At 57.8% G+C, this 22,446-nt stretch overlaps 3 protein-coding genes and 1 non-coding gene across 6 annotated transcripts in view; all 4 read left to right on the top strand.

Annotated features, from left to right (window-relative positions):
- fbxl19 (F-box and leucine rich repeat protein 19) overlaps positions 1–8,539 on the top strand; it is a 10,554-nt gene extending 2,015 nt beyond the window's left edge. For 2 of the 3 annotated variants that reach the window (XM_076015318.1, XM_076015317.1), the window contains exons 2-11: positions 53–280; positions 767–910; positions 989–1,075; positions 1,171–1,356; positions 1,452–1,484; positions 1,571–2,910; positions 4,643–4,806; positions 4,875–5,036; positions 5,391–5,615; positions 5,700–8,539. In XM_076015318.1, coding sequence (XP_075871433.1) covers positions 68–280; positions 767–910; positions 989–1,075; positions 1,171–1,356; positions 1,452–1,484; positions 1,571–2,910; positions 4,643–4,806; positions 4,875–5,036; positions 5,391–5,615; positions 5,700–5,938 — 2,793 coding nt within the window. In that variant the 5' untranslated portion in view covers positions 53–67 and the 3' untranslated portion in view covers positions 5,939–8,539. The remainder of the gene's footprint in view (positions 1–52; positions 281–766; positions 911–988; positions 1,076–1,170; positions 1,357–1,451; positions 1,485–1,570; positions 2,911–4,642; positions 4,807–4,874; positions 5,037–5,390; positions 5,616–5,699) is intronic. The other variant, XM_076015320.1, reaches the window with a different exon arrangement.
- btr30 (bloodthirsty-related gene family, member 30) overlaps positions 1–12,058 on the top strand; it is a 23,871-nt gene extending 11,813 nt beyond the window's left edge. The window contains exon 11 of the mRNA XM_076015345.1: positions 12,032–12,058. The gene's annotated coding sequence lies outside the window, so the exon portion shown is untranslated. The remainder of the gene's footprint in view (positions 1–12,031) is intronic.
- Positions 9,117–22,446, top strand: kpnb1 (karyopherin (importin) beta 1). The gene is given in 23 exon segments (XM_076015322.1): positions 9,117–9,543; positions 10,554–10,612; positions 12,295–12,477; positions 12,563–12,763; positions 13,605–13,757; positions 14,168–14,227; positions 14,817–14,906; positions 14,999–15,066; positions 15,068–15,107; positions 15,193–15,294; positions 15,396–15,620; positions 16,348–16,539; positions 16,685–16,815; positions 17,040–17,187; positions 17,279–17,350; positions 18,219–18,363; positions 18,562–18,644; positions 18,734–18,841; positions 18,953–19,096; positions 19,286–19,391; positions 19,654–19,768; positions 20,066–20,227; positions 20,970–22,446. Coding segments are annotated over 23 exon segments (2,628 nt in total). The 5' UTR covers positions 9,117–9,503; the 3' UTR covers positions 20,971–22,446.
- On the top strand, positions 19,445–19,580 carry LOC142881230 (small nucleolar RNA SNORA79). The gene has a single exon (XR_012925533.1). It is a non-coding gene; the product is annotated as a small nucleolar RNA SNORA79 (small nucleolar RNA).

Here is a 22,446-nt window from a genome sequence, read left to right as displayed (position 1 = left end):
GTCAGCTAACCCCCCCCCCCCCCTTTCCCCCCTCTGTCTCTGTCTGTTGCAGCTGACTTGTCGGGCGATGTCGGGCAGTAAGGCGCAGGGCGGGGGGGCCGGTGGTGGCGGCGGCGGCGGCGGCGGAGGGGGGGGTGCGCGGCGCCGGAGGACGCGCTGCCGCCGCTGCCAGGCCTGCATGAGGACCGAGTGTGGCGAGTGCCACTTCTGCAAGGACATGAAGAAGTTTGGAGGACCCGGGCGCATGAAGCAGTCCTGCCTCCTCAGGCAGTGCACGGCGGTGAGACACACACACACACACACACACGACATGTAGCAACAAGACTGTACACACACACACACACACACACACACACACACACACGGTGAGTCAGCAGAATTCCTGCAGGTGAACATCTGCTACTTCCTGTTGGCACCGTTTGTGTTGGAGTGCAGGCGGAGATCTTTCTCTCACACACACACACACACACACACACACACACACACACACACAGGTCCCAGTAATCGCCCACTGGCGCCCTCTACAGGCAGATGAAAACAAACAAACTCTGGGCGTCGTCGTTGATGACATCATCGCGGTCTCGTTGTGAAAATGTCCCGTCGGCAGGAGCTCGTAAATGCTCACGTGACGATTTGCTGAAAGGAAGGGGGCGGGGTCAGCCTGGCTCCGCCCCCTCTCTGCTTCACCATTCGGTCCGGTGGCTCTGTGGGTTCCCTGGAGGTCATGTGACCCGTGTGTGTGTGTGTGTGTGTGTGTGTGGTACAGCCGGTGCTGCCCCACACGGCCGTGTGCTTTGCGTGCGGCGAGGCGGGCAAGGAGGACACGGTGGAGTCGGAGGAGGACAAGTTCAACCTGAGTCTGATGGAGTGCACCATCTGCAACGAGATCATCCACCCCAGCTGCCTGAAGGTGAGCGCACGCACACACACACACACACACACAGCACCACACACACAACACGTCCTCACCCTGTGTGTGTGCGTGCAGATGGGGAAGGCGGAGGGAATCATCAACGACGAGATCCCAAACTGCTGGGAGTGTCCCAAGTGTCACAAGGAGGGCAAGACCAATAAGGTAAGAGCGAGCGTGCGGGTTTGGCGTGCGCTTGGCTCCGCCCCCAAGCCTTGCAGCGGTCGAACAGGAAGTGATGTCGTGTCCCCCCCCCCCAGGACCAGACGGACGGCTCGGGGAAGCGGCGGCTGGACAACGGCGAGGTGGGCCGCTGGAAGCTGACGGACGACCCGCCCCCCAAGAAGAAGGCCCCGCCCACCCAGGAGGAGGCGGGCCGAGGCGACGGCAGCCACAAGAGGAAGAAGGAGAGGGAGGGGCCGCAGGACAGCGGGCCCAAGAAAAAGGTCAGCAACCCCCCCCCACCACCAGCAGTGCTGTGCTCTGATTGGACCACGTACTGACCCCTCCCTCTCCTCCCCCCCCCCCCCCCCCCCCCCAGGTGAAGGGCGCCCATGAGAAGCGGCTGAAGAAGGTTTGTCCAGCTGCATCAGCTCGCCACAGCGCCCCCTCCTGGCCGGACTCACTGACTGTTCTTTTCTTTCCTCTCTTGTGTCCTAGAAGCCCAAACAGGAAGGGGCGGAGTCCAACGGCGGTCCCGCCTCCTCCTCCTCCTCCTCCTCCTCGGCAGCGGTGGCGGCAGGAGGAGGAGGAGCGTCGGGCTCCTTGGCCGGGGGCGGGGCCAGCAGCGCCGAGCAGCGCAGCCACCACCGGGAGAAGCTGGAGCGCTTCAAGAGGATGTGCCTCCTGGAGCGCCGGCCCTCCTCCCCTTCCTCCTCCTCCTCCTCCTCTTCCTCCTCCTCCTCGTCCTCGTCCTCCTCCTCCGGCTCCGAGTCCGACTCCGAGTCCGACTCCCGGTCCGAGTCGGCGGGCGGCGGCTCCTCCCCGTCCTCCCCGGCCCCGCCTCTTCCCGTTCCCCCGCCTCCTCCTCCCCTCCCCCCTCCCCCGCCTCCCCCGCGGGCCGAGCGAGAGAGGGAGAGGGAGAGGGAGAGAGAGAGGGAGCGGCGGCTGGCCGAGCTGGGCTTCAGCGCCAGCGAGGAGTCCGAGGGGGAGGGGGAAGCGGAGGAGGGGGAGCGGGGTCGGGGGGAGGAGGAGGAGTTGGAGGGGCGGGTCCGGGAGGAGCGAGGGGGCGGGGACAGAGCCCGGCGGAAAGGAGGGGGGGGTGGAGAGTTTCCGAGGGGGAGGAAGGGGGGGCCGCCCCCGGAGGGGGCCGACGAAGACGCGCCCCCTCCGGACCGGACAAGGAAGAGCTCCTCCTCCTCCCTGCCCTCGCCGCTCTCGTCCAATCAGATGCCTCCGTCCTCGCAGCAGCAGCAGCGCAGCAACGGGCAGGACGCCCGCAACGGCCGGACACGAGGGGGGGCGGCGGCGGGGGGCCGGGCGGAGGGCGGCGAGAAGGAGAACGCCAGCGGCGGAGCGTTGACCAATCACAGACACGGGGGAGGGGCCAAGGGAGGAGTGGGCCGCAGCAGCGGCGGCAGCGGCAGCAAGATGCGCAGCGGCAGCGGCAGCAGCAGCAGCAGGAGCCAGGCGTCCCGGGCCAACGGCGGTGGGGGGGGTCCGGCCGGAGGCGGTCCCACCACCTCGGCGGCGGCCCCGTGCTCCTCGTGGCGGCGCCTGGCCGCCGCCCCTCCCCCGCCGCCCTCCCTGGCCCCGCCGCCCCCCCGCTCCAGGGTGCTGAAGCGCAGCGCGGCGCCGGCCCCCCCCTGGCCGCCGCGGCCCGTCCAGATGGAGCGCCACCTGGTGCGGCCGCCGCCCGCCTGCCCCGAGCCGCGCTGCCTGCCGCTGGACTCTGGCTCCGCCCACATCATGACCCGAGACGCCTGGCTGCGAGTCTTCGCCCACCTCAGCCAGCGAGAGCTCTGCGTCTGCATGAGGGTCTGCCGCACCTGGAGCCGCTGGTGAGTCTGACCTCTGACCTCTGACCTCTGACCCCTGACCCCACGCCTGCCATCAGTGACTGCTGATGTGTCTCAGTTCAGGCTCTGCATCCTCGAAGGACGCATTTTGAAAGGAAGTTGCGTCTCAGCACTGCGTGAAGGCTCCTCCCACTTCCCAAGGGTGCTTAGGACGCTCAAGATGCGTCCTGGGAATGCGTCCTCGTTTTAGCCCATTCCAAGGCTGCACCGCTACTATCCTCCACCTCCTGGTGTATCCCAGGATGCTTTGCTCTGCTGCTGCTGCAAAGCATCCTGGGATCCTGGGAAGTCTGAGGCTGAAATTAGCGCCATCTGCTGGCAAAGACACTGCGTATACATTAAAGTATTGAAGTTTCACATCAAATATCCAGTTTTTAACGCAGGGTTTTTACTGATTTGAACATCCAACGCCATCGTTAGCTGGCGAACCAATGGTTAGCCTGATGCTATGAAAACCTCACTTCCGGGGTTGGCCAGCAGGGGGGAACGGCGGTGAAGGCTAGACCGTCCCGTGTGGTTACTGAGGAGGCGGGGTTTGGTCCGTCCTTCTAGGCCGGGTCCTCGAAGGACGCTTCCTTCAGATGGGTTAGGGTTATCTGAAGGATGCAGACCCTGAACTGAGACACAGACTCAGTCATATTTAGTCCACCCTAAATGAATGCATCCCATAATACCCTCAATATGACAGCAGGGCTCCAGAATCCATTGAGAATCACACTGACACATCACAGCACACAGTGAGTTACTGCCAGGGCTGCTGGGTCACACTGGGTTCTGCAGTGGGCCAGAGGGGGGGGGAGCGGAGCAGCAGCAGGTGGAGGCAGTGGTTGGGTGGAGGAATCATGTTGCTGTGATGTCACTGGAAGATGAAGTCTTTGAAGCCCCACCAGGGTGTTTAGCTCTTAGAACCACCAGAACCACCAGAACCACCAGAACCACCAGGGTGTTTGGCTCTTTATTGAAATGACTCAGCAGTTTGATGACTGACTCTTAATATCATTGCTTCAAATTCAGTTTGAGGGCCGGATTAAGATGCTTAACGGTCCACACGTGGCCCCCGGCCCATAGTTTGCCCATGCCTGCCTTAATCTTTGGTTCAAACTGGTCCAATAAACTGTGCATTTATGCAGTTTATTGGACCCCCCTCTACTTGTTCTGGAGCCCCTCAGTGCCCTGAGCCTGGCTGATGGCGGAGCCGGGTTCCAGAGTCCAGACCCTCAGCCTCTTTCCCCGCAACTAGAGGCTGTTGATGAGGCCCCGGGTCCAGTTGGACTGGGTCCAGTCTGACTGCCACCCGAGCCCTACGGCTCCCTCTGCAGGTGGCGAGCCCACAGGAGGTTGAACCCACGGCGCTGGTTCAGGCCCAGCCCGGCCTCATGGGCAAAGGCCCGGCCTCCAACCCCGGGCCTGGCTCGGGTCCAGGGTGGGGTCCCGGCTGCACCACACTGGGCGACCTCACGGTCCTCGATGTGGGACCACTCTGACATCTTTGAGAACTGCTTAGTCTGGCTCCTCAGCCAGGACCTGTTGGCCATGGGGGGTCCTACCAAGGCCACAGAGCCCCCCAGGATCATTAGGCCACTCAGAGACCCCCACCATGATCAGGTGGCAGTGCAGGGCGGGACTGGGCCGGTCCTGACCATGGTGGCCCCTCTCCAGCCCTAGAACTTAGTTTGTATCCACTGTCCCCCCCCACCCCCACCCCCACCCCCAGGTGCTGTGACAAGCGGCTGTGGACCTGGATCGACCTGAGCCGCCAGCGCTCGGTGACGCCCCCCATGCTGAGCGGGGTGGTCCGCCGCCAGCCCGTCTCCCTCAGTCTGGGCTGCACCAACATCTCCAAGAAGCAGCTGATGTGGCTCATCAACCGGCTGCAGGGTGAGACCTCGCTCGCACCGCCGCACTGCCATTGGCTGGCCGGCTGACCCCGCCCCTCCTCTCCCCAGGGCTGCTGGAGCTGGACGTGTCGGGCTGCCCCTGGCCGGTGGTCTCGGCCCTGTGCCAGGCCTCCTGCCCCTGCCTGCAGCTGCTGGACCTCAGCAGGGTGGAGGACCTCAAGGACCCCCAGCTGAGGGAGCTGCTGGCCCCCCCCCAGGACACCAGGACAGGTGGGACACACTGCTGCTGCTGCTGCTGCTGCTGCTCCTCCTCCTGCTTTTTCCTCCTGCTGCTGATCCTGCTCCTCTTTTTCCTCCTTCTGCTCCTCCTGCTGCTGCTCCTTCTCCTGCTCCTCCTGCTGCATTTTCCTCCTCCTGCTCCTGTTCCTCCTGCTGCTGCTCCTGCTCCTCTTTTTCCTCCTGCTGCTGCTCCTGCTCCTCTTTTTCCTCCTTCTGCTCCTCCTGCTGCTCCTGCTGTTGCTCCTCTTGCTCCTGCTGCTCCTCCTCTTCCTCCTCCTGCTGCTGCTGCTGCTCCTCCTCCTCCTCACCCCCCCCCACTAACCTGGGCTCCTGTGATTGGCCCAGCAGCTCACGGTGAGAGTCGGACCGGTCGCTTCCACAACGTGCGGGAGCTGCGTCTGTCGGGTTTGGACCTGAGCGAGGCTTCTCCCCGCCTGCTGGTCCGCTTCACCCCCCAGCTGAGCCGCCTGGACCTCAGCCAGTGTGAGGGAGTGACCGACCAGACCGTGCACACCATCACCTCCTCCGTCTCCCCCCTCAGGGAGAGCCTCACGCACCTCAGCCTGGCAGGTGAGGAGCTGCTGCTGCTGCTGCTGCTGCTGCTGGCTGGCAGTACCACTGTGGTCCTGAAGGGGTCTCTCTCTGTTGTTGCAGGCTGTGTGAAGGTGACGGAGCAGAGCCTCCCGCTGCTGCGCCGCTGCTCCTCCCTGCAGACGGTGGACCTCCGCTGCTGCTCCCTCCTCCCCACCGAGAGCGGCCAGCTGCTCTCCTTCTCCACCACCTCCTCCACCACCTCCTCCTCCTCCTCCTCGGCCGTCACCACCACCACCACCACCACTCCCTCCTCCTCCTCTGGTCCTCCTGAAGACAGAACGCTCTTGAAGAACAGCTAGAGTCACCCAGGTGATGTCATGGCCTTAGCCCCGCCCCCTGGCCTCCAGACAGGTGAGGGCGGGGCCTTGGAAGGAGCCACCACCCTGAGCGTGTACATTCTTCTCCCTCTGTACAATTCACACTGTCTGTATATATCTGTAGTTTACTGTAAATGACCTTTAACCTTTGAACCCCGCCCACCACCAGACAAACACACACTCGCACACACACACACACACACACACACTGTCCCTCCACTCCTCTTTGGCTAAGCTAGGCTAAGACTCGGTCCTGGTCTCAGGGCTGTGGACTGCGGTCACGTGACCGAGGCTCTGTCGCCACCTGGTGGTGGTGGTGGTTCCTTTAAACTGTATTTAAATCAGACTTGAAGAGAAACGGCAGAGTTTCAAGTGCAAAGAAAAGGTTCTGCATCCTCATGAATGTAAACACACTGTGTGTGTGTGTGTGTGTGTGTGTGTGTGTGTGTGTGTGTGTGTGTGTGTGTGTGTGTGTGTGTGTGTGTGTGTGTGTGTGTGTGTGTGTGTGTGTGACCGCAGTTATGTTTGTAGACAGGAAGTGACATCACCAAACCCTGTTCAGGGAGGTGGGGGGGGGGGGGTTCTGTGGGCTCCGCTAACAGTTTCCATCCACTCCCAGTCTTTGTGCTAGCCGATGCGAAGCTACCTGCCCCCCCGCCACCCCCCCTCCTCACCTTCATTTCTCCTCCTCAGGAGTTTGTTGTATTTATTTGGTGCATCAGTCCTCACTCACATTCCCGCCACCGCCGTCTGAGCTTCCCGCTGACTGGGAACGTCGACGTGCCGAGGCTCAAAGTCCTGAGGAGGAGGAGGAGGAGGAGGAGGAGGAGGAGGAGGAGGGCCTTTCATCGGTTTCTTTTTTTTTTTTATTTCTTTCTGGCCTAAATGGGCTTCCGTAGTTCTTCTCAGGGGCCTCACTTCTGAAAAACCCGACGACATGAATTTGAGTTTTCACATCAGGGTCTTTTTTTCTTTTTAACGCATCAGATTAGAAATAATGTGAGGTGCAGAATGGTTTTGATCACGATGGGGTTTTCATTTTTTTTGGGGGGGGCAGGATGGGAGAAGGGGGGCGGGGTCGGAGGTCAGGGTCTGCAGAGGAAGGCAGTGTTTTTCAGAGCGGAGAGGCCCTGGTGGTTTGGTGTAGTTTCATCACGGCTGGGTGAACTGGCAGTGACCGCAGCTGTACCAGGTGTCTTGTATTGTATCCACGGACCAATCAGAGGCAGGGGTGGCGGACAGCCAGGGGGACGGGGGGGGTGGGGGGTCCATGGGTCCTTCAGATCAGGGTTGATCTTGGGCGGGGGGGCTCGCTGGAAGTGGCGACACCATGCCGCCGGTGTGGGCTATGCTAAGCTAGCTGCGTGACCTCAGTTGCACTGCAGCGAAAGAGACAAGCGCACGAACAAAGGTGGAGAGTGACAAGGTTGGAGTATTAGAGCTGGGAGAACTAGCCGGCCGTGGCTACGTGTAGCGTAGCACACCTCTGGTTATCAGTTCAGCGCAGTCAAACAAAAGAGAAGAAACAATGCTACCAAGCCGGCTTGTGTTAGCTTGTTAGCTCGCTGTTGTTAGCCACTTTGGCAAAGTGGCAGACGGGAAAGGTCAAAGGTCTTTCGCCGTTGGTTCGCCCAACACAACACAACACAACACACACATTCAGTGTTAGCCAGTTAGCCTCCAGCGTGTCAAACTCCTGCTAGCTCCGGTTAGCGTGACAACGTTAGTCAACCAGCCAGGTGGGGTCTTTTGCCGCTAGCAGCTACAGTTTGTGCCCCCTGCAGGGCACTGGAGGTACTGCCAGCCAGCGTGGCAGTGGGCTTCCTGTTCCCGACCTGCTCGAGTCCACTAATGTAAAAGTATTACTTTGTAAAGCTTACATATTAAAATGCCAGGGGGTGGCGCTGCCTTGCCAGCCAAATGCCTCATTGTGCCATAAACGCACAGCATCACGTTTGACTGCGTTTCAAGTCTGAATGGCTCGGTTGTCGTTTGCTTTGTGTTGTTTTGTTTTTTTAATTTCATTTTGTTACTGTCGTTTGGGGAAGGGATGCCTTTTGTGTTGACGTCATGATGCATATCACAGCTGCACCTGGAAAACCACTGGGGGGGGGGGGGGGTCAAACCTGATTGGACGTAATCCCTGACTTCTTCAAGCTCTTATCCAATCAGACGCGCTCACACATTGTTCACCTTTTCTCCTCCAGACATAATAATAGAAACTCTTGACTTTAAAAATGCTGTTTTTTTTTTGTTTTTTTTTTTTATAAATGCACTGGATCCCCCCTCCTCCTCCTCCTCCTCATCATCACCACCTTCCTCTTTGCGTTTTGCCAAATGTTGTTGTGAAAAGGGGGCATTTCATCCGGATATCTTTCTTTCTTTGGCTTTTGTTTTTGTTTTCTTTTTTGCTTTGTCCGCGACTCTTCCGCTGAACTGATGGCCACTCAGGAGGGTGAGGAAGACGCTGGTACAAAAAGTGAAAATTGACACACACAAAAAAAAAGACCAACTCAAGGCAGCTACGTATGAGTGACTACTGTAAAATGACTAACTAATAAAGAAGCAATGGTTCTGTTTTTACACGCCGTCTTTTTGTGTTTATTGCCCGCGTGAAGAAAAGTTTTCCCGGCTTCACGGCGGATGCGTCGCGAGGACGGTGGCATGACGGAGGAGAGGTGAAATCAATCAGCTGGCTCAGTTCGGAAGTGACGTCTTGGAATATATGTTCAGACTTCATGGATACTCGGATGTACTAAATGTTATACACAACCGTGTCGTAAGAATCGCTTCATCTCGGATGAGAACCGGGTGCATAAGTGGGTCCAATCCGGTGTTGACTTTTGTTCCCGGTTCGGTTGCTGCGCTGCTATTTGCGGGCGCCTAAAGTGCGCAAGCGACGTTTTTGAGGTGGTTTCCGTTGCGTTCAGGCACTCGTCGTAAATCCGGCTGTCGTCCGTCTTACCGAGGCAGTTCGTTAAACTCACCACCGACGAGGGAGAGCGGAGGCGAGCGAACGAAGCACTCCCGTGTGTGACGTGTAGTCGACGCACAGCGGCTGCGCTAAAACTCGCTGCTGCCGCCGCCGCCGCTCACCGGAAGTGATTCTTCGCAGCCACCTCGTTCTAGTGCGCAAACGTCCCACTGCGCCCTGAACGCCGCACGTCACCCTCGCCTCAGTGCGTGGATATCCTTCCGCGAGAGGGAAGCGCGCGGCCTTTTCCCTCTCGACAACACAGGATGCAAACGGGCGGCGGCGGAGCTGCGAGACGACGTGACTCTACGCAACCGCCGTTGGAATTTCTCGCGCCATCCGAGTGAAGCACAAGGGCCGCCAGAGCGCCGGGGAACCCTCGCCTCTCCCGCAGCCAGCGATCCCGCCCCGTAGCTGCCTTCCACAGAGCCCCGTGGACAACATATAATCCGCCCTGTGTGCTGCGCGGCAACCCGAAGTACCGAGCTAGCAACCGAGAGAAAGAGAGAGAGACAGGCACACACACACACACACACACACACAGACGCACAGAGAGGGCGACCGGCGGACGGAATGGAGCTCATCACTATCCTCGAGAAAACGGTCTCTCCAGGTACGGTTTCCCCGAGGCAGCAGCCCGCCTCCAGGCCCGGCCCGGCCTGGGTGTTGGTGGCCCGCCGGCCGCTGTGCTAGCGGTGCTGGAGCCGGTGAAAGTTTGTCGGGAGTGAGGGAGGAGGGAACTGGCTCTGTAGCAGGCTGCTAGCGCCAATGCTAACACCATGCTAATGTGACGGCCTCGGTCTGTGCGGGAACGGCCGCTCGAGTTAGCAGCATGTTGCTGATCCCGCTCTGATGGAGTGGAAGAGAATTTTTTTATTATTTTATTACGTTTTTATTTTATTTTTTTAAAGACGGTGTTAGATCACTAGAGCGGCGTTGGAGGGGGCGCCGCGGAGCTAAAGTGACAGCTGCATGTATCCGGATGGAGCGGCGACCCTCCCTGCCCATGCCTGTTAGCCCAAGTGCTAACACTTAGCACTTAGCTCCCATTAGTCAGACCGTCGGCCGCTCCTTCTCACTCCGCTCCGCCTAACACGACTTTTATTTAGCCGCGGAAAGGAGTAAAAAAAAGTCCCCCGTGCTCGATTAGTTATTACTTGAAATAGTTAAACTAAGAGTTCTGTGTCTTTTAAGCGCTCTCCCTCTTTCCAAGAGAACTTTATTAGTCAACCTGCTATGTCCGGGTAGCCGGCTAGCGCTAGCCTGCTGTGTGGCTCCGCTGGCTAACGCACGTTGGGACTCTCCCCGTGTGTGTGTGTGTGTGTGTGTGTGTGTGTGTGTGTGTGTGTGTGTGTGTGTGTGTGTGTGTGTGTGTGTGTGTGTGTGTGTGTGCGCGCGCGCGCGCGCCGGTGAATCATCACTTGCACACAACAAATCGTTCGATATCGCAGCACAATACCCACAAAGCCCGCTCCGGAGTGGCTCCGAGCAACACTTTACACACGCGTTTCCGTGGCAAAGTGTTTTAGAACTCGGAACGTTTGCGGGAAGTCCGGGTTAGCTCGGCACGGCTAGCAGGCTACGGTGAGGTGGCTAACTCCTCTCCCCCTCCTCTCCCCGCAGACCGAAATGAACTGGAGGCAGCACAGAAGTTTCTGGAGCAGGCGGCGATAGAGAACCTGGTGAGTGTTGCTGCTGCTGGGGGCCGCGGTGCCGGCTGGCTGGCCGGCTCGCACCGGGGTGCGGACGCTCACCGAGCCGCCGCTAGCAGTGAGCTGCTGGGGCTGGCGGCAGCATGCATGGAAGCACCAGGACAGCTGGAGCCCGGCGTCTCCTACACACACACACACACACACACACACACACACACACACCCTTGCTGGCAGCCTGCTAGCGTTAGCCTCTGATGGTCTGTGGTGAGGCTGCAGATGTCTGCTGCTCAGGCACTCTGTCTGACGACGCCTCACACACACACACACACACACACACACACACACACACAAATGATTCCAGCTAAACTGAAGTGGGCCAGGTTGCGTTAGGTTTTCGCCACCTCATGCTTGGAATGAATGACATGCACAGCTTGTACTTACAGCCTGTGTTACATTGAATGAGTTGAAAGCTGCGGGGAAATCACTTTTCTTACTGTGTGTGTGTGTGTGTGTGTGTGTGTGTGTGTGTGTCTGTGTGTCTGTGTGTCTGTGTGTGTGTTTGCTGTTTTCACTTGATTGCAACTCTGCTGCTGCCCTCTTGGCCACAGCTCTCCCTTGAAAGAGACGTCAGTCAGACTCAGCCGCGTACACGGAGGTTAAAAAGCTAGGAAATGATTAATCACAGCTTTCTGACGTCACTGGCCAGTGAAAGTGTAGCTTGATGTTGTCACAAGTGAAACATCTGTTCAAGGTACATTGTCTAAAATTCCACCATCTAGTGGTCAGATGGCAGATTGTCTCCTGAGCTTACCAGTGAACTACAGTGGCCCTGCACACCCAAACCTGGATACCTCCTCCAAGTTCTTCGTCTACGTCTTCTTCTTCTTCTTCTTCTTCTTGCAGTCTAAATACCAGACGCTCTGCTGTCAGGCAGCTGGATTGTCCACACCAGGCTTCCTTAGAAATATGCTGGGGCAGGACGGCAGCTCACTGGGAGCACTGGGACCCTGACTGGTCTGTGGAGGTTCTAAGGGGAGGAGAACCACATGACCTTGATTGAACTGCCAGCATGCATTGCATTGATGTATTTATGGGCGGCATGTTCAGCTTCTACCAACACAAGCATCATAAAGCAGGGCCAAATTCTATACACGACGCCAGAGAGGGTTGGTCATGTGACCAAAGCTGCCCCCGTACTCGCCTCCACCAGCAGTGAGTGGGGCCTGTGTGGGGTTGGTCCGTTTGACTGGTGGGGCCACACTGGGTTGTACAGTGGGCCAGAGGGGGGTAGCGGAGCAGCAGCAGCAGGTGGATGCAGTGTTTGGGTGGAGGAAACAATCCATCATGGAGAACACATGTTGCTGTGATGTCACTGGAACATGAAGCAGAGTTGCAACCAAATCAGTCTGTGAAGTCCCACCAGAGTGTTTAGCTCTTAGAACCTCCTAGAACCACCAGGGTGTTTAGCTCTTAGAACCTCCTAGAACCACCAGGGTGTTTAGCTCTATTGAAATGACATGGAGGAGGTGCAGCAGTTTGATGACTCACTGACTCACTGACTCACTGACTGTTTATCATTGCTTCAAGTTCAGCTTGATGGCCGGATTAAAAACCTTAGCGGTCCACATATGGACCCCGGGCCGTAGTTTGCCCACGCCTGGGTGGGCGACTGACTGAGCTTCCTCTCCTGTTCCCCTCCCTCCCCCCTCCAGCCCACCTTCCTGGTGGAGCTGTCCAAGGTGTTGGCCAACCCGGGCAACACCCAGGTGGCCCGCGTGGCGGCCGGCCTGCAGGTGAAGAACTCGCTGACCTCCAAGGACCCGGACGTGAAGACGCAGTACCAGCAGCGATGGCTGGCCATCGACGTCAGCTTCCGCTGCGAGATCAAGAACTACGTGAGAGCCCTCGGCCACGCCCACTCTGCTCTCTGCGTCTGCCGCGTCACCCTTCAACCTTGACCTCCTCCCTCCTCCCCCGCAGGTTCTACAGACCCTGGGGACGGAGACGTACCGGCCCAGCTCGGCCTCGCAGTGCGTGGCCGGGATCGCCTGCGCCGAGATCCCGGTGACCCAGTGGCCCGAGCTCATCCCCCAGCTGGTGGCCAACGTCACGGACCCGTCCAGCACCGAGCACATGAAGGAGTCCACGCTGGAGGCCATCGGATACATCTGCCAGGACATTGTGAGTACCCCACCACCGCCACTAGGGGCCGCACCGGTTCCTCTCACTCGTATTGATTGACAGAGAGAATCTCCAACCGGGGCACCTTGGTGTGCAGAGACGCTCGGACCTCCAGACGGCCCGAGGTCCACCCTGTGTCCAACGTGTTGGGGCTCCACTGAGGTGGTCCTGGTCTTCTCTGCAACCAGAGAACCTCCCAGAGATTGGCTGTGATCCTGAAGCTTCATTCAGTTCCCACTGTGGACTTCTCTTTTAAAAAAAAATCAGTTTTTATTTTGGTCATGGTGGGCAAAGGTTTGGAGTGCATATCTACGCAGTCATTACCCTTCATCCCAAAGCCGTGGCCACCAACCACTGAACGACAAGGAAAGAAACCACGCAGCAGGGGGCGCTCTCGCCCAGCCACACCTGTTAGGAGGATGAATGCAGAGGTCACATGACCAAGACAGAGGCTAGCGAGGTGAGCGTGAACCTCCACACTGGCACCACAGTGAGTCGGTGTCACTGGTTCAGTCCGCTGAGTCCAGATCAGCAGAACTTTGCTCCTGGTCTGGTGGTCCAGTCGGTAGAAGATTGACCTCAGTCCTCCTCAGGAGGTCCAACCTTCACCCCAGTCCTCATCAGGAGGTCCAACCTTCACCCCAGTCCTCATCAGGAGGTCCAACCTTCACCCCAGTCCTCCTCAGGAGGTCCAACCTTCACCTTAGTCCTCATCAGGAGGTCCAACCTTCACCTCAGTCCTCCTCAGGAGGTCCAACCTTCAATTCCCAGTCCTCATCAGGAGGTCCAACCTTCACCCCAGTCCTGATCGTGACTGTTCACCCCCCCCCAACTGCCGCAGGAGCCGGAGCAGCTGCAGGAGAACGGCAACCAGATCCTGACGGCCATCATCCAGGGCATGAGGAAGGAGGAACCCAGCAACAACGTCAAGCTGGCCGCCACCAACGCCCTGCTCAACTCCCTGGAGTTCACCAAGGCCAACTTCGACAAGGAGGTCAGGGCAGGCACACACACTTTTTCTTCTAGTGCTCAGTTGCTGCTATTTAAAAGTAACTTAGAGTGATGTCATCATCTTCATCTTCATCACTGGCAGAAAACGCCACAGCGCGGGGAAACTAAAACAAGAAAGTTTATTAAGTTTATTTATTTTATTTTATTTTATAACATTTATTAGTTTTGAGTTCAGCTTTAGGACCCAATTAAAGAGCTTAACGGCCCACAAATGGTCCTCTGGCCGTAGTTTGCCCACGCCTGTGTTAGACACATACACTCATGCAGCGTGCTGATGCTGACGTGTGTGTGTGTGTGTGTGTGTGTGTGTGTGTGTGTGTGTGTGTGTGTGTGTGTGTGTGTGTGTGTGTGTGTGTGTGTGTGTGTGTGTGTGTGTGTGTGTGTGTGTTTCAGACGGAGCGCCACTTCATCATGCAGGTGGTGTGTGAAGCCACGCAGTGTCCCGACACCAGAGTGAGTAGCAGCAGCCGTCACTTCCTGTCGCCCGCCGTCACTTCCTGTCGCCAGCCGTCACTTCCTGTCACTCGCGCTGTTCAAAGTATTCACATTCTGGACTTGACCCTGCTAGAATACTGTGGTCAGAGTAAAGGTACTGATCCGACTCCTTCCCTCCAGTCAAAGTACAGCTTCTGGAATGCACTCAAGCAAAAATATTTATTTATTTATTTTTTACTGGCACTTTTGACAACATGGCAACATTATTTTGTACATTTCCTCTCTCTGAGCTGAAAACGTCCGTCGCCCGAAGCAGAGCTGAGGTAACGATGCAGGTTTACATTGAAGCAGTGCCCGTAGCTCCACCACTGACCACTACAACTGCTGTCATAGAAACGGCACCAGTGAACACGACCCGGGTCTTTCAAACACACACGTAAGAGGCAGCGTTGCCCCAGAGGCAGACGGTGGAACTGCAGCTGTGCAGACCTGGAAGATCTGCTGGAGGAACTGCACCGCACGACTTCCACCTCAGCCTCTCCTCACTGTCTGTGTGTGTCTGTGTGTGTGTGTCGGTGTGTGTGTGTGTGTGTGTGTGTTGGTCCAGGTGCGTGTGGCGGCCCTCCAGAACCTGGTGAAGATCATGTCTCTGTACTACCAGTACATGGAGACCTACATGGGCCCGGCCCTGTTCGCGGTAAGACTCTGCGTCCGTCCACGTGTGTGTGTGTGTGTGTGTGTCCCTCTCACACTGTGTGTGTGTGTGTGTGCGTGCGCGCGCTGCTCCAGATCACCATCGAGGCCATGAAGAGCGACATCGACGAGGTGGCCCTGCAGGGCATCGAGTTCTGGTCCAACGTGCGACGAGGAGATGGACCTGGCCATCGAGGCCTCCGAGGTTAGCCCCGCCCGCCCGCCCCCCTGCCCTCTGAGAGCCAATCAGACGGCTCGGTCCGCTGACGCCGTCTCCTCCCGCCCGGCAGGCCTCGGAGCAGGGCCGCCCCCCCGAGCACACCAGCAAGTTCTACGCCAAGGGGGCGCTGCAGTACCTGGTGCCCATCCTGACGCAGACCCTCACCAAGCAGGTAACTCCCGGCCACCAGGGGGAGCCCTTCCGACGCGGCGCCGCAACATGTGGAAAGCGGCGTTTCTCACGCTCGACCTTTGACCCCTGTGACGGCCGCAGGACGAGAACGACGACGACGACGACTGGAACCCGTGCAAGGCGGCGGGCGTCTGTCTGATGCTGCTGTCCACCTGCTGCGAGGACGACGTGGTGCCGCACGTGCTGCCCTTCATCAAGGAGCACATCGAGAACCCCGACTGGCGCTACCGGGACGCCTCCGTCATGGCCTTCGGCTCCATCCTGGAGGGGCCCGAGCTCAACCAGCTCAAAGCCCTGGTCGTGCAGGTCAGAGCGCCGCCCGTCTGGAAGCACTGTGCACAGCCAGAGAGAAAAGCAGCTCATCCTCCAGAGCAGCAGGGGGCGACGGCGAGCAGGCAAAACTGGAGCCCATCCAGACTCCACTGTATGTCTATGATGGGATGTGCAGAAAACCTGTTGCTTTAATGTCAATGGAAAAAGAAGCAAAGCAAAGTTGCAACCACATCAGTGTCTTTGAAGCCCCACCAGGGTGTTTAGCTCTTAGAACCTCCTAGAACCACCCAGAACCACCAGGGTGTTGAGCTCTTAGAACCTCCTAGAACCACCAGGGTGTTTAGCTCTTAGAACCACCCAGAACCACCAGGGTGTTGAGCTCTTAGAACCTCCTAGAACCACCAGGGTGTTTAGCTCTTAGAACCACCCAGAACCACCAGGGTGTTGAGCTCTTAGAACCTCCTAGAACCATCCAGAACCACCAGGGTGTTGAGCTCTTAGAACCAGCCAGAACCACCAGGGTGTTGAGCTCTTAGAACCACCCAGAACCATCCAGAACCACCAGGGTGTTGAGCTCTTAGAACCAGCCAGAACCACCAGGCCAAGGTGGGGGAGTTGCAGCTCTTTGATCTTTGACTTGAGTTCTGCAGGTCAGAAAGCTTAAAGAGCTTTGGCGGGCCGCATATGGCCCCCGGGCCGTAGTTTGGCCACGCCTGGTGTAGACGGCGTCAGTGTGTGATTGGGGAAGCTCTGTGTGCAGGCCATCCCCACGCTGATCGAGCTGATGAAGGACCCCAGCGTGGTGGTGAGGGACACCACGGCCTGGACGGTGGGCCGCATCTGCGAGCTGCTGCCCGAGGCCGCCATCAACGACCTCTACCTGCCCCCCCTGCTGCAGTGCCTCATCGAGGGCCTGGGCGCCGAGCCACGCGTGGCCTCCAACGTCTGCTGGGTGAGCATAACGAGAGAGTGAGGTCCTTTCCTGAGCCGTCTTCAGTGATCAAAGGCTGTCTATGTCTAAAATAGCTGAATAAATGATGAGACTGAAAGTCTCTCAGGATAGAAGAGCAGAAAATGACCTCAGCCCCCCCCCCCAGGCCTTCTCCTCCCTGGCCGACGCTGCCTACGAGGCCACGGACGCTGCTGAGGACCAGGATGAGCCCAGCACCTACTGCCTGTCCTCCTCCTTCGAGCTCATCGTCCAGAAGCTGCTGGAGACCACCGACAGGTCAGACTCTGACCTCTGACCTCCCTCAACTCACCAACATCAAGACTGACACGAACACAGCAGACCATCACACACACACACACACACACACACACACACACACAGTGCTGTCCTCCCCCTCCCACCAGGGAGCAGCATAGACACGGACATAATCATTATTTATTATTGCTACTGTTATGATCTTGACTTGACCTCTGACCCTGGGGTGCCCCTCCCCCCTGCAGACCCGACGGCCACCAGAACAACCTGCGCTCGGCCGCCTACGAGGCCCTGATGGAGATCGTGAAGAACAGCGCCAAGGACTGCTACCCTGCCGTGCAGAAGACCACGCTGGTCATCATGGACCGGCTGCAGCAGGTCCTGCACATGGAGGTGGGCCAGCCTGACACACACACACACACACACACACACACAGACACACAGACCTTTGCTGATGCAACTTCCTGTGTTGTTTCTCCTCCAGTCCTGCATCCAGAGCACCTCGGACAGAATCCAGTTCAACGACCTGCAGTCGCTGCTGTGTGCCACCCTGCAGGTCTCACACACACACACACACACACACACACACACACACACACACACACACACACACACACCAGGCAGTGCATTAGCAGCAGTGTAACGTTGCTTTTCGTCAACGCAAACAGCCATCAAAACTATTAGCTTAGCATTTAAGACCTACCAGCTCGGCCGGCCTCATTGGGTAAGGAGGGCGAGGGGGCGGGGTTTAGCTTGGGCCGGGACCACCCAGGCGTTGCTGCCGGCTGCTGTGTGTTAGGGTGATGTCACGAAGGGCTCGGGTGGCTTCCGAACCCGAGTTGTGATGTGACGCCCCCTGCTGGTCGATGATGAGACACCATGCACCACGCTGACCGTGTGATGTCAAAACCATCAACCACTTCCTCTGAGACCAGCTGACCTCCAGCCAACCAACCAGCAGCTTCCTGGTGTGTGTGTGCTCAGCTCTTTAAGCGGCTGCAATGTAGCGCTGGTGGCGCGCTGCAGTGGTGCCAACCGGACCACTCCCCAACTCCCCACGGAGACGTTTTTGTCCAAAGCGACGAGCGACTTTCCCTGGTGTTATGTTTTTGGAGATGGACAAGAAAGAATGTATGGTTCCTCAGCACTTCCTGTTGTCAGAGAGCAGCGGGGGGGGCTGCCGCAAGCCCCTCCCCCACCCCAAAGTAGTCACAGGCGGTCTGCTGTCAGGAGAGGGGAGCAGAGGGGAGGAGCAGAGGGGAGCAGAGAGGAGGAGGAGGAGCAGAGGGGAGGAGGAGCAGAGAAGAGGAGCAGAGAGGAGACCCTCACCACTCCACTTCCAGGCAGCAGGAGTCGCGCACGCTGAAGCCGTTCTCTTTGCAGAGCGGGATGTAAATGTAATGTGTGTGTGTGTGTGTGTGCAGAACGTGCTGAGGAAGGTGCAGCGGGACGACGCCACCCAGATCTCCAACATGGTGATGTCATCGCTGCTGGGGATGCTGAAGAGCACGGCCGGGTCTGGAGGAGTGCAGGAAGACGCCCTGATGGCCGTGTCCACACTGGTGGAGGGTGGGCACACACACACACACACACACACACACACACACACACATACACACACAGAGTCATGGTGTATTAACACTGCTGTGTGTGTGTGTGTGTGTGTGTGTGTGTGTGTGTGTGTGTGTGTGTGTGTGTGTGTGTGTGTGTGTGTGTGTGTGTGTGTGTGTGTGTGTGTGTGTGTGTGTGTGTGTGTGTGTGTGTCAGTGCTGGGCAGTGACTTCCAGACCTACATGGAGTCCTTCTTCCCCTACCTGGTCATGGCACTGAAGAACAGCGCTGAGTACCAGGTGAGCCCCACCACCCCTCCCCCACCCACCCGTCTGTCTGTCTGTCTGTGTGTGTGTGTGTCACTGCAGTGCTGTGTGTGTGTGTGCAGGTGTGTCTGGCAGCGGTGGGCCTGGTGTGCGACCTGTGCAGAGCTCTGACCTCCAACATCCTGCCCTACTGCGACAACATCATGGAGCTGCTGCTGGAGAACCTGGGGGTAAGCCCCGCCCCCTCACACCCTCACTCCTCACTTCCTGCCGCGCAGCGCTTCACTGTGTGTGTGTGTGTGTGTGTGTGTGTGTGTGTGTGTGTGTGTGTGTGTGTGCAGAATGAGAACGTGCACCGCTCGGTGAAGCCGCAGATCCTGTCGGCCTTCGGCGACATCGCCCTGGCCATCGGCGGGGAGTTCAAGAAGTACCTGGAGGTGGTGCTGGACACCCTGCAGCAGGCCTCCCAGGCCCAGGTGGACAAGGTAACACAGGAGGTGACCTCAGCAGCAGCAGCAGCAGCAGGGAGCCCCTCCCTCACCCTGTGTGTGTGTGTGTGTGTGTGTGTGTGTGTGTGTGTGTGTGTGTGTGTGTGTGTGTGTGTGTGTGTGTGTGTGTGTGTGTGTGTGTGTGTGTGTGTGTGTGTGTGTGTGTGTGTGTGTGTGTGTGTGCAGACGGACTACGACATGGTGGACTACCTGAACGAGCTGAGGGAGGGCTGTCTGGAGGCCTACACCGGCATCATCCAGGGCCTGAAGGGAGACCAGGAGAACGTGCACCGTAAGAACACACACACACACGCCCTGGCTGGTCACACCACCGCCACCAGGGGGCGACGGCGGTTCCTGCTCCTGCCTGCAGTCCCGTCAGGAGCATTTTACGCCGTCGCAGAGGAACTGGGGTCTGATTCACCCGGGCAGCTGCAGCCAATCAGCTCACAGCTGCCCGGTTTTGCGGGACCCCACAAAGACATTCTGACTGACTGACTGACAGACAGACAGACTCACAGACTCACTGACAGTTGCTCTCCCCCCCCCCCCAGCTGACGTGATGCTGGTGCAGCCCCGGGTGGAGTTCATCCTCTCCTTCATCCACCACATCGCCGAGGACGAGGACCACTCGGACGGAGTCATCGCCAACTCGGCCGGCCTCATTGGGTAAGGAGGGCGAGGGGCGGGGCTTAGCTTAGACTGGGACCACCCAGGCGCTGCTGCTGTGTGTTTAGGTGATGTCACGAAGGGCTCGGGCGGCTCCCGCTTCCCTGCTGGTCGCTGATGAGACACCATGCACCACGCTGACCATGTGATGTCAAAACCATCAACCACTTCCTCTGAGACCAGCTGACCTCCAAACAACCAACAGGCTAACTAGCTAACTAGCTAGCCAACCAACCAACTAGCCAGCTAGGCTAAAAGTGTGTGTGTGTGTGTGTGTGTGCGTGTGTGTGTGTGCAGCGACCTGTGCACGGCCTTTGGGAAGGATGTGACCAAGCTGGTGGAGGTGCGTCCGCTCATCAACGACCTGCTGACGGAGGGCCGGCGCTCCAAGACCAACAAGACCAAGACGCTGGCCACCTGGGCCACCAAGGAGCTGCGCAAGCTCAAGAGCCAGGCCTGGTGGGGGCGCCGTCTCACACACACACACACACACACTGCACCAGCACCCACCCCCCTGCTGGTCAATGATGAGACACCATGCACCACGCTGACCATGTGATGTCAAAACCATCAACCACTTCCTCTGAGACCAGCACACACACACACACACACACACACACACACACACACAGGAAGTGTGTGTGTTTTTCACAGCAGCTGTCATACAATGCAACAGCTGGGATAAAAATCTCTCTCACTCCATCTCACTTTCACTCTCTCTCTCTCACTCCGTCTCACTTTCACTCTCTCTCTCTCACTCCGTCTCACTTTCACTCTCTCTCTCTCACTCCGTCTTACTCCTCTCTCTCTCTCTCACTCCTCTCTCTCTCTCACTCCATCTCACTTTCACTCTCTCTCTCTCACTCCTCTCTCTCTCTCTCACTCCATCTCACTTTCACTCTCTCTCTCACTCCTCTCTCTCTCTCTCTCACTCCGTCTCACTTTCACTCTCTCTCTCTCACTCCTCTCTCTCTCTCTCTCACTCCATCTCACTTTCACTCTCTCTCTCTCACTCCTCTCTCTCTCTCTCTCACTCCGTCTCACTTTCACTCTCTCTCTCTCACTCCGTCTCACTCCTCTCTCTCTCTCTCACTCCTCTCTCTCTCTCACTCCGTCTCACTTTCTCTCACGCTGTCTTTCACTCTCTCTCACACTCTCTCTCACTCTCTAACTCTCGCACTCTCTCCCTCCCTCCCCTCAGATGGCCACTGTGCGGCGCCAGTGAGCAGTGTGATTGGACACCAGTGTGAACTTGAGGCCCCGACGGACGGACCAACGAGGGCGGCCGACCGACGCTAGTCTGTCTGTGTGTGTGAGAGAGCGCGAGAGAGAGAGAGAGAGAGAGAGAGACGTGTGAGCGAGCGAGAGAGAGACGATGACATCACAATTCCTTCAGCCCTGCCCCCCCACCCTGACGGAGGACCCACCCCGCCCCCGCCCCCTCCTTCTGTCTCTACAACCTCAATCGACTAAAGCAGAGTCACCTGGGAGCCCCTCCCACCTCCTCCTCCCACAATGCACCTCTCCTCTCGCCGCAGCAGGGGCCCACCCCTCCCCCCTGGGCTGGGGGAGGTGGGAGGGGGGCCGGGGGATCACAGACTTTTTTTTGGACGGTGGGGGGGGGCGTGACTCCTCCTCCTCCTCCTCTTCTTCTGTTGCCCCTGGATCTGAGGACACCTGACGGACTGCAGACCCCCCCCACCCACCCACAGCCCCGCCCCCCCACCCAGAACAAGCGCTTAAAAATCAACCAACCAGATTCTTGAAGATGAAAGGAATGTGGGAATGGTGGGAGGAGCCAGTGCCAAATGGGAAGAGTTGACGGCGGGAGTGAACGAGGAGGGTGTGGTCTGGCGCCCAAGCCACGCCCTCCACTTTTTATCCCCTCCCCCCACCCCCGCTGCTGCACTTGGTTTTGGGAAAAAGGTCACTCACCTTTTTTTTTCTTTTTCTATTTTTTTTTTCTTTTTTTTTTTTTTTCCTTTTTTCTTTTTGTTGCTTGTTTGAAATAAATCTCAGAGTTGGACGACGTTTGTAAAGGTTCTATTTTTCCATTGCTATAATGACTACAGAGAAGAGAATAAAAACATGTGAAACATTCCCCTGCAGTTCTGCTGATTTCCACCCCCGCCCCACCCCCCCACCCACCCAACCTGCTGACCCGCTTGGACTCGTCTGATTGGACGCTGGCTGGACTTGTGGCTCCTCCCACTGACTCTTGACTCCAAACCGCAGAGAACTGATTTTTTTTCCTTTTTCTTTTCCTGCTGACTTCCTGGTTTGACTCAACAGCTGCTGCCGCTGCTGCCGCTGCTGCCGCTGCTGCTGCTGCTGCTGCCTGGACTTTCCCATGGACGTTTGACCGTCTGAGCGCGCTCAGTGGCGTCGGTCTGCCTTGGGTCCGATCCCTTTGCCTTCAGCCAGTTTGTTCTGAGGCGTCGGACTGAACCACTTCCACCTGCACTTCCCCCACAGGAAGCTCTTGTTTTTCTACCTAGGGGGCGCTGAAGCTTTGATTTTGTAGAGGAGCAGCAGCCGCTCGGAGGACTTGTTTCCTGTGTTGACACGATGAAACCCGGCGATTCGATTATTTCTGAATTGTGAATCATTCAAAGCCAAACTGCTTTTTATTTCATTTTCAAACTTTAGTGAACTAATAAAGTCTATATTGTACTGAA

This window comes from Nelusetta ayraudi, unplaced genomic scaffold (assembly GCF_046127955.1).
Source record: "Nelusetta ayraudi isolate G7.1 ecotype Tasmania unplaced genomic scaffold, CSIRO-AGI_Nayr_v1 ptg000186l, whole genome shotgun sequence".
Classification (NCBI taxonomy): domain Eukaryota; kingdom Metazoa; phylum Chordata; class Actinopteri; order Tetraodontiformes; family Monacanthidae; genus Nelusetta; species Nelusetta ayraudi.
This window is presented reverse-complemented; position numbering and strand designations above follow the sequence as displayed.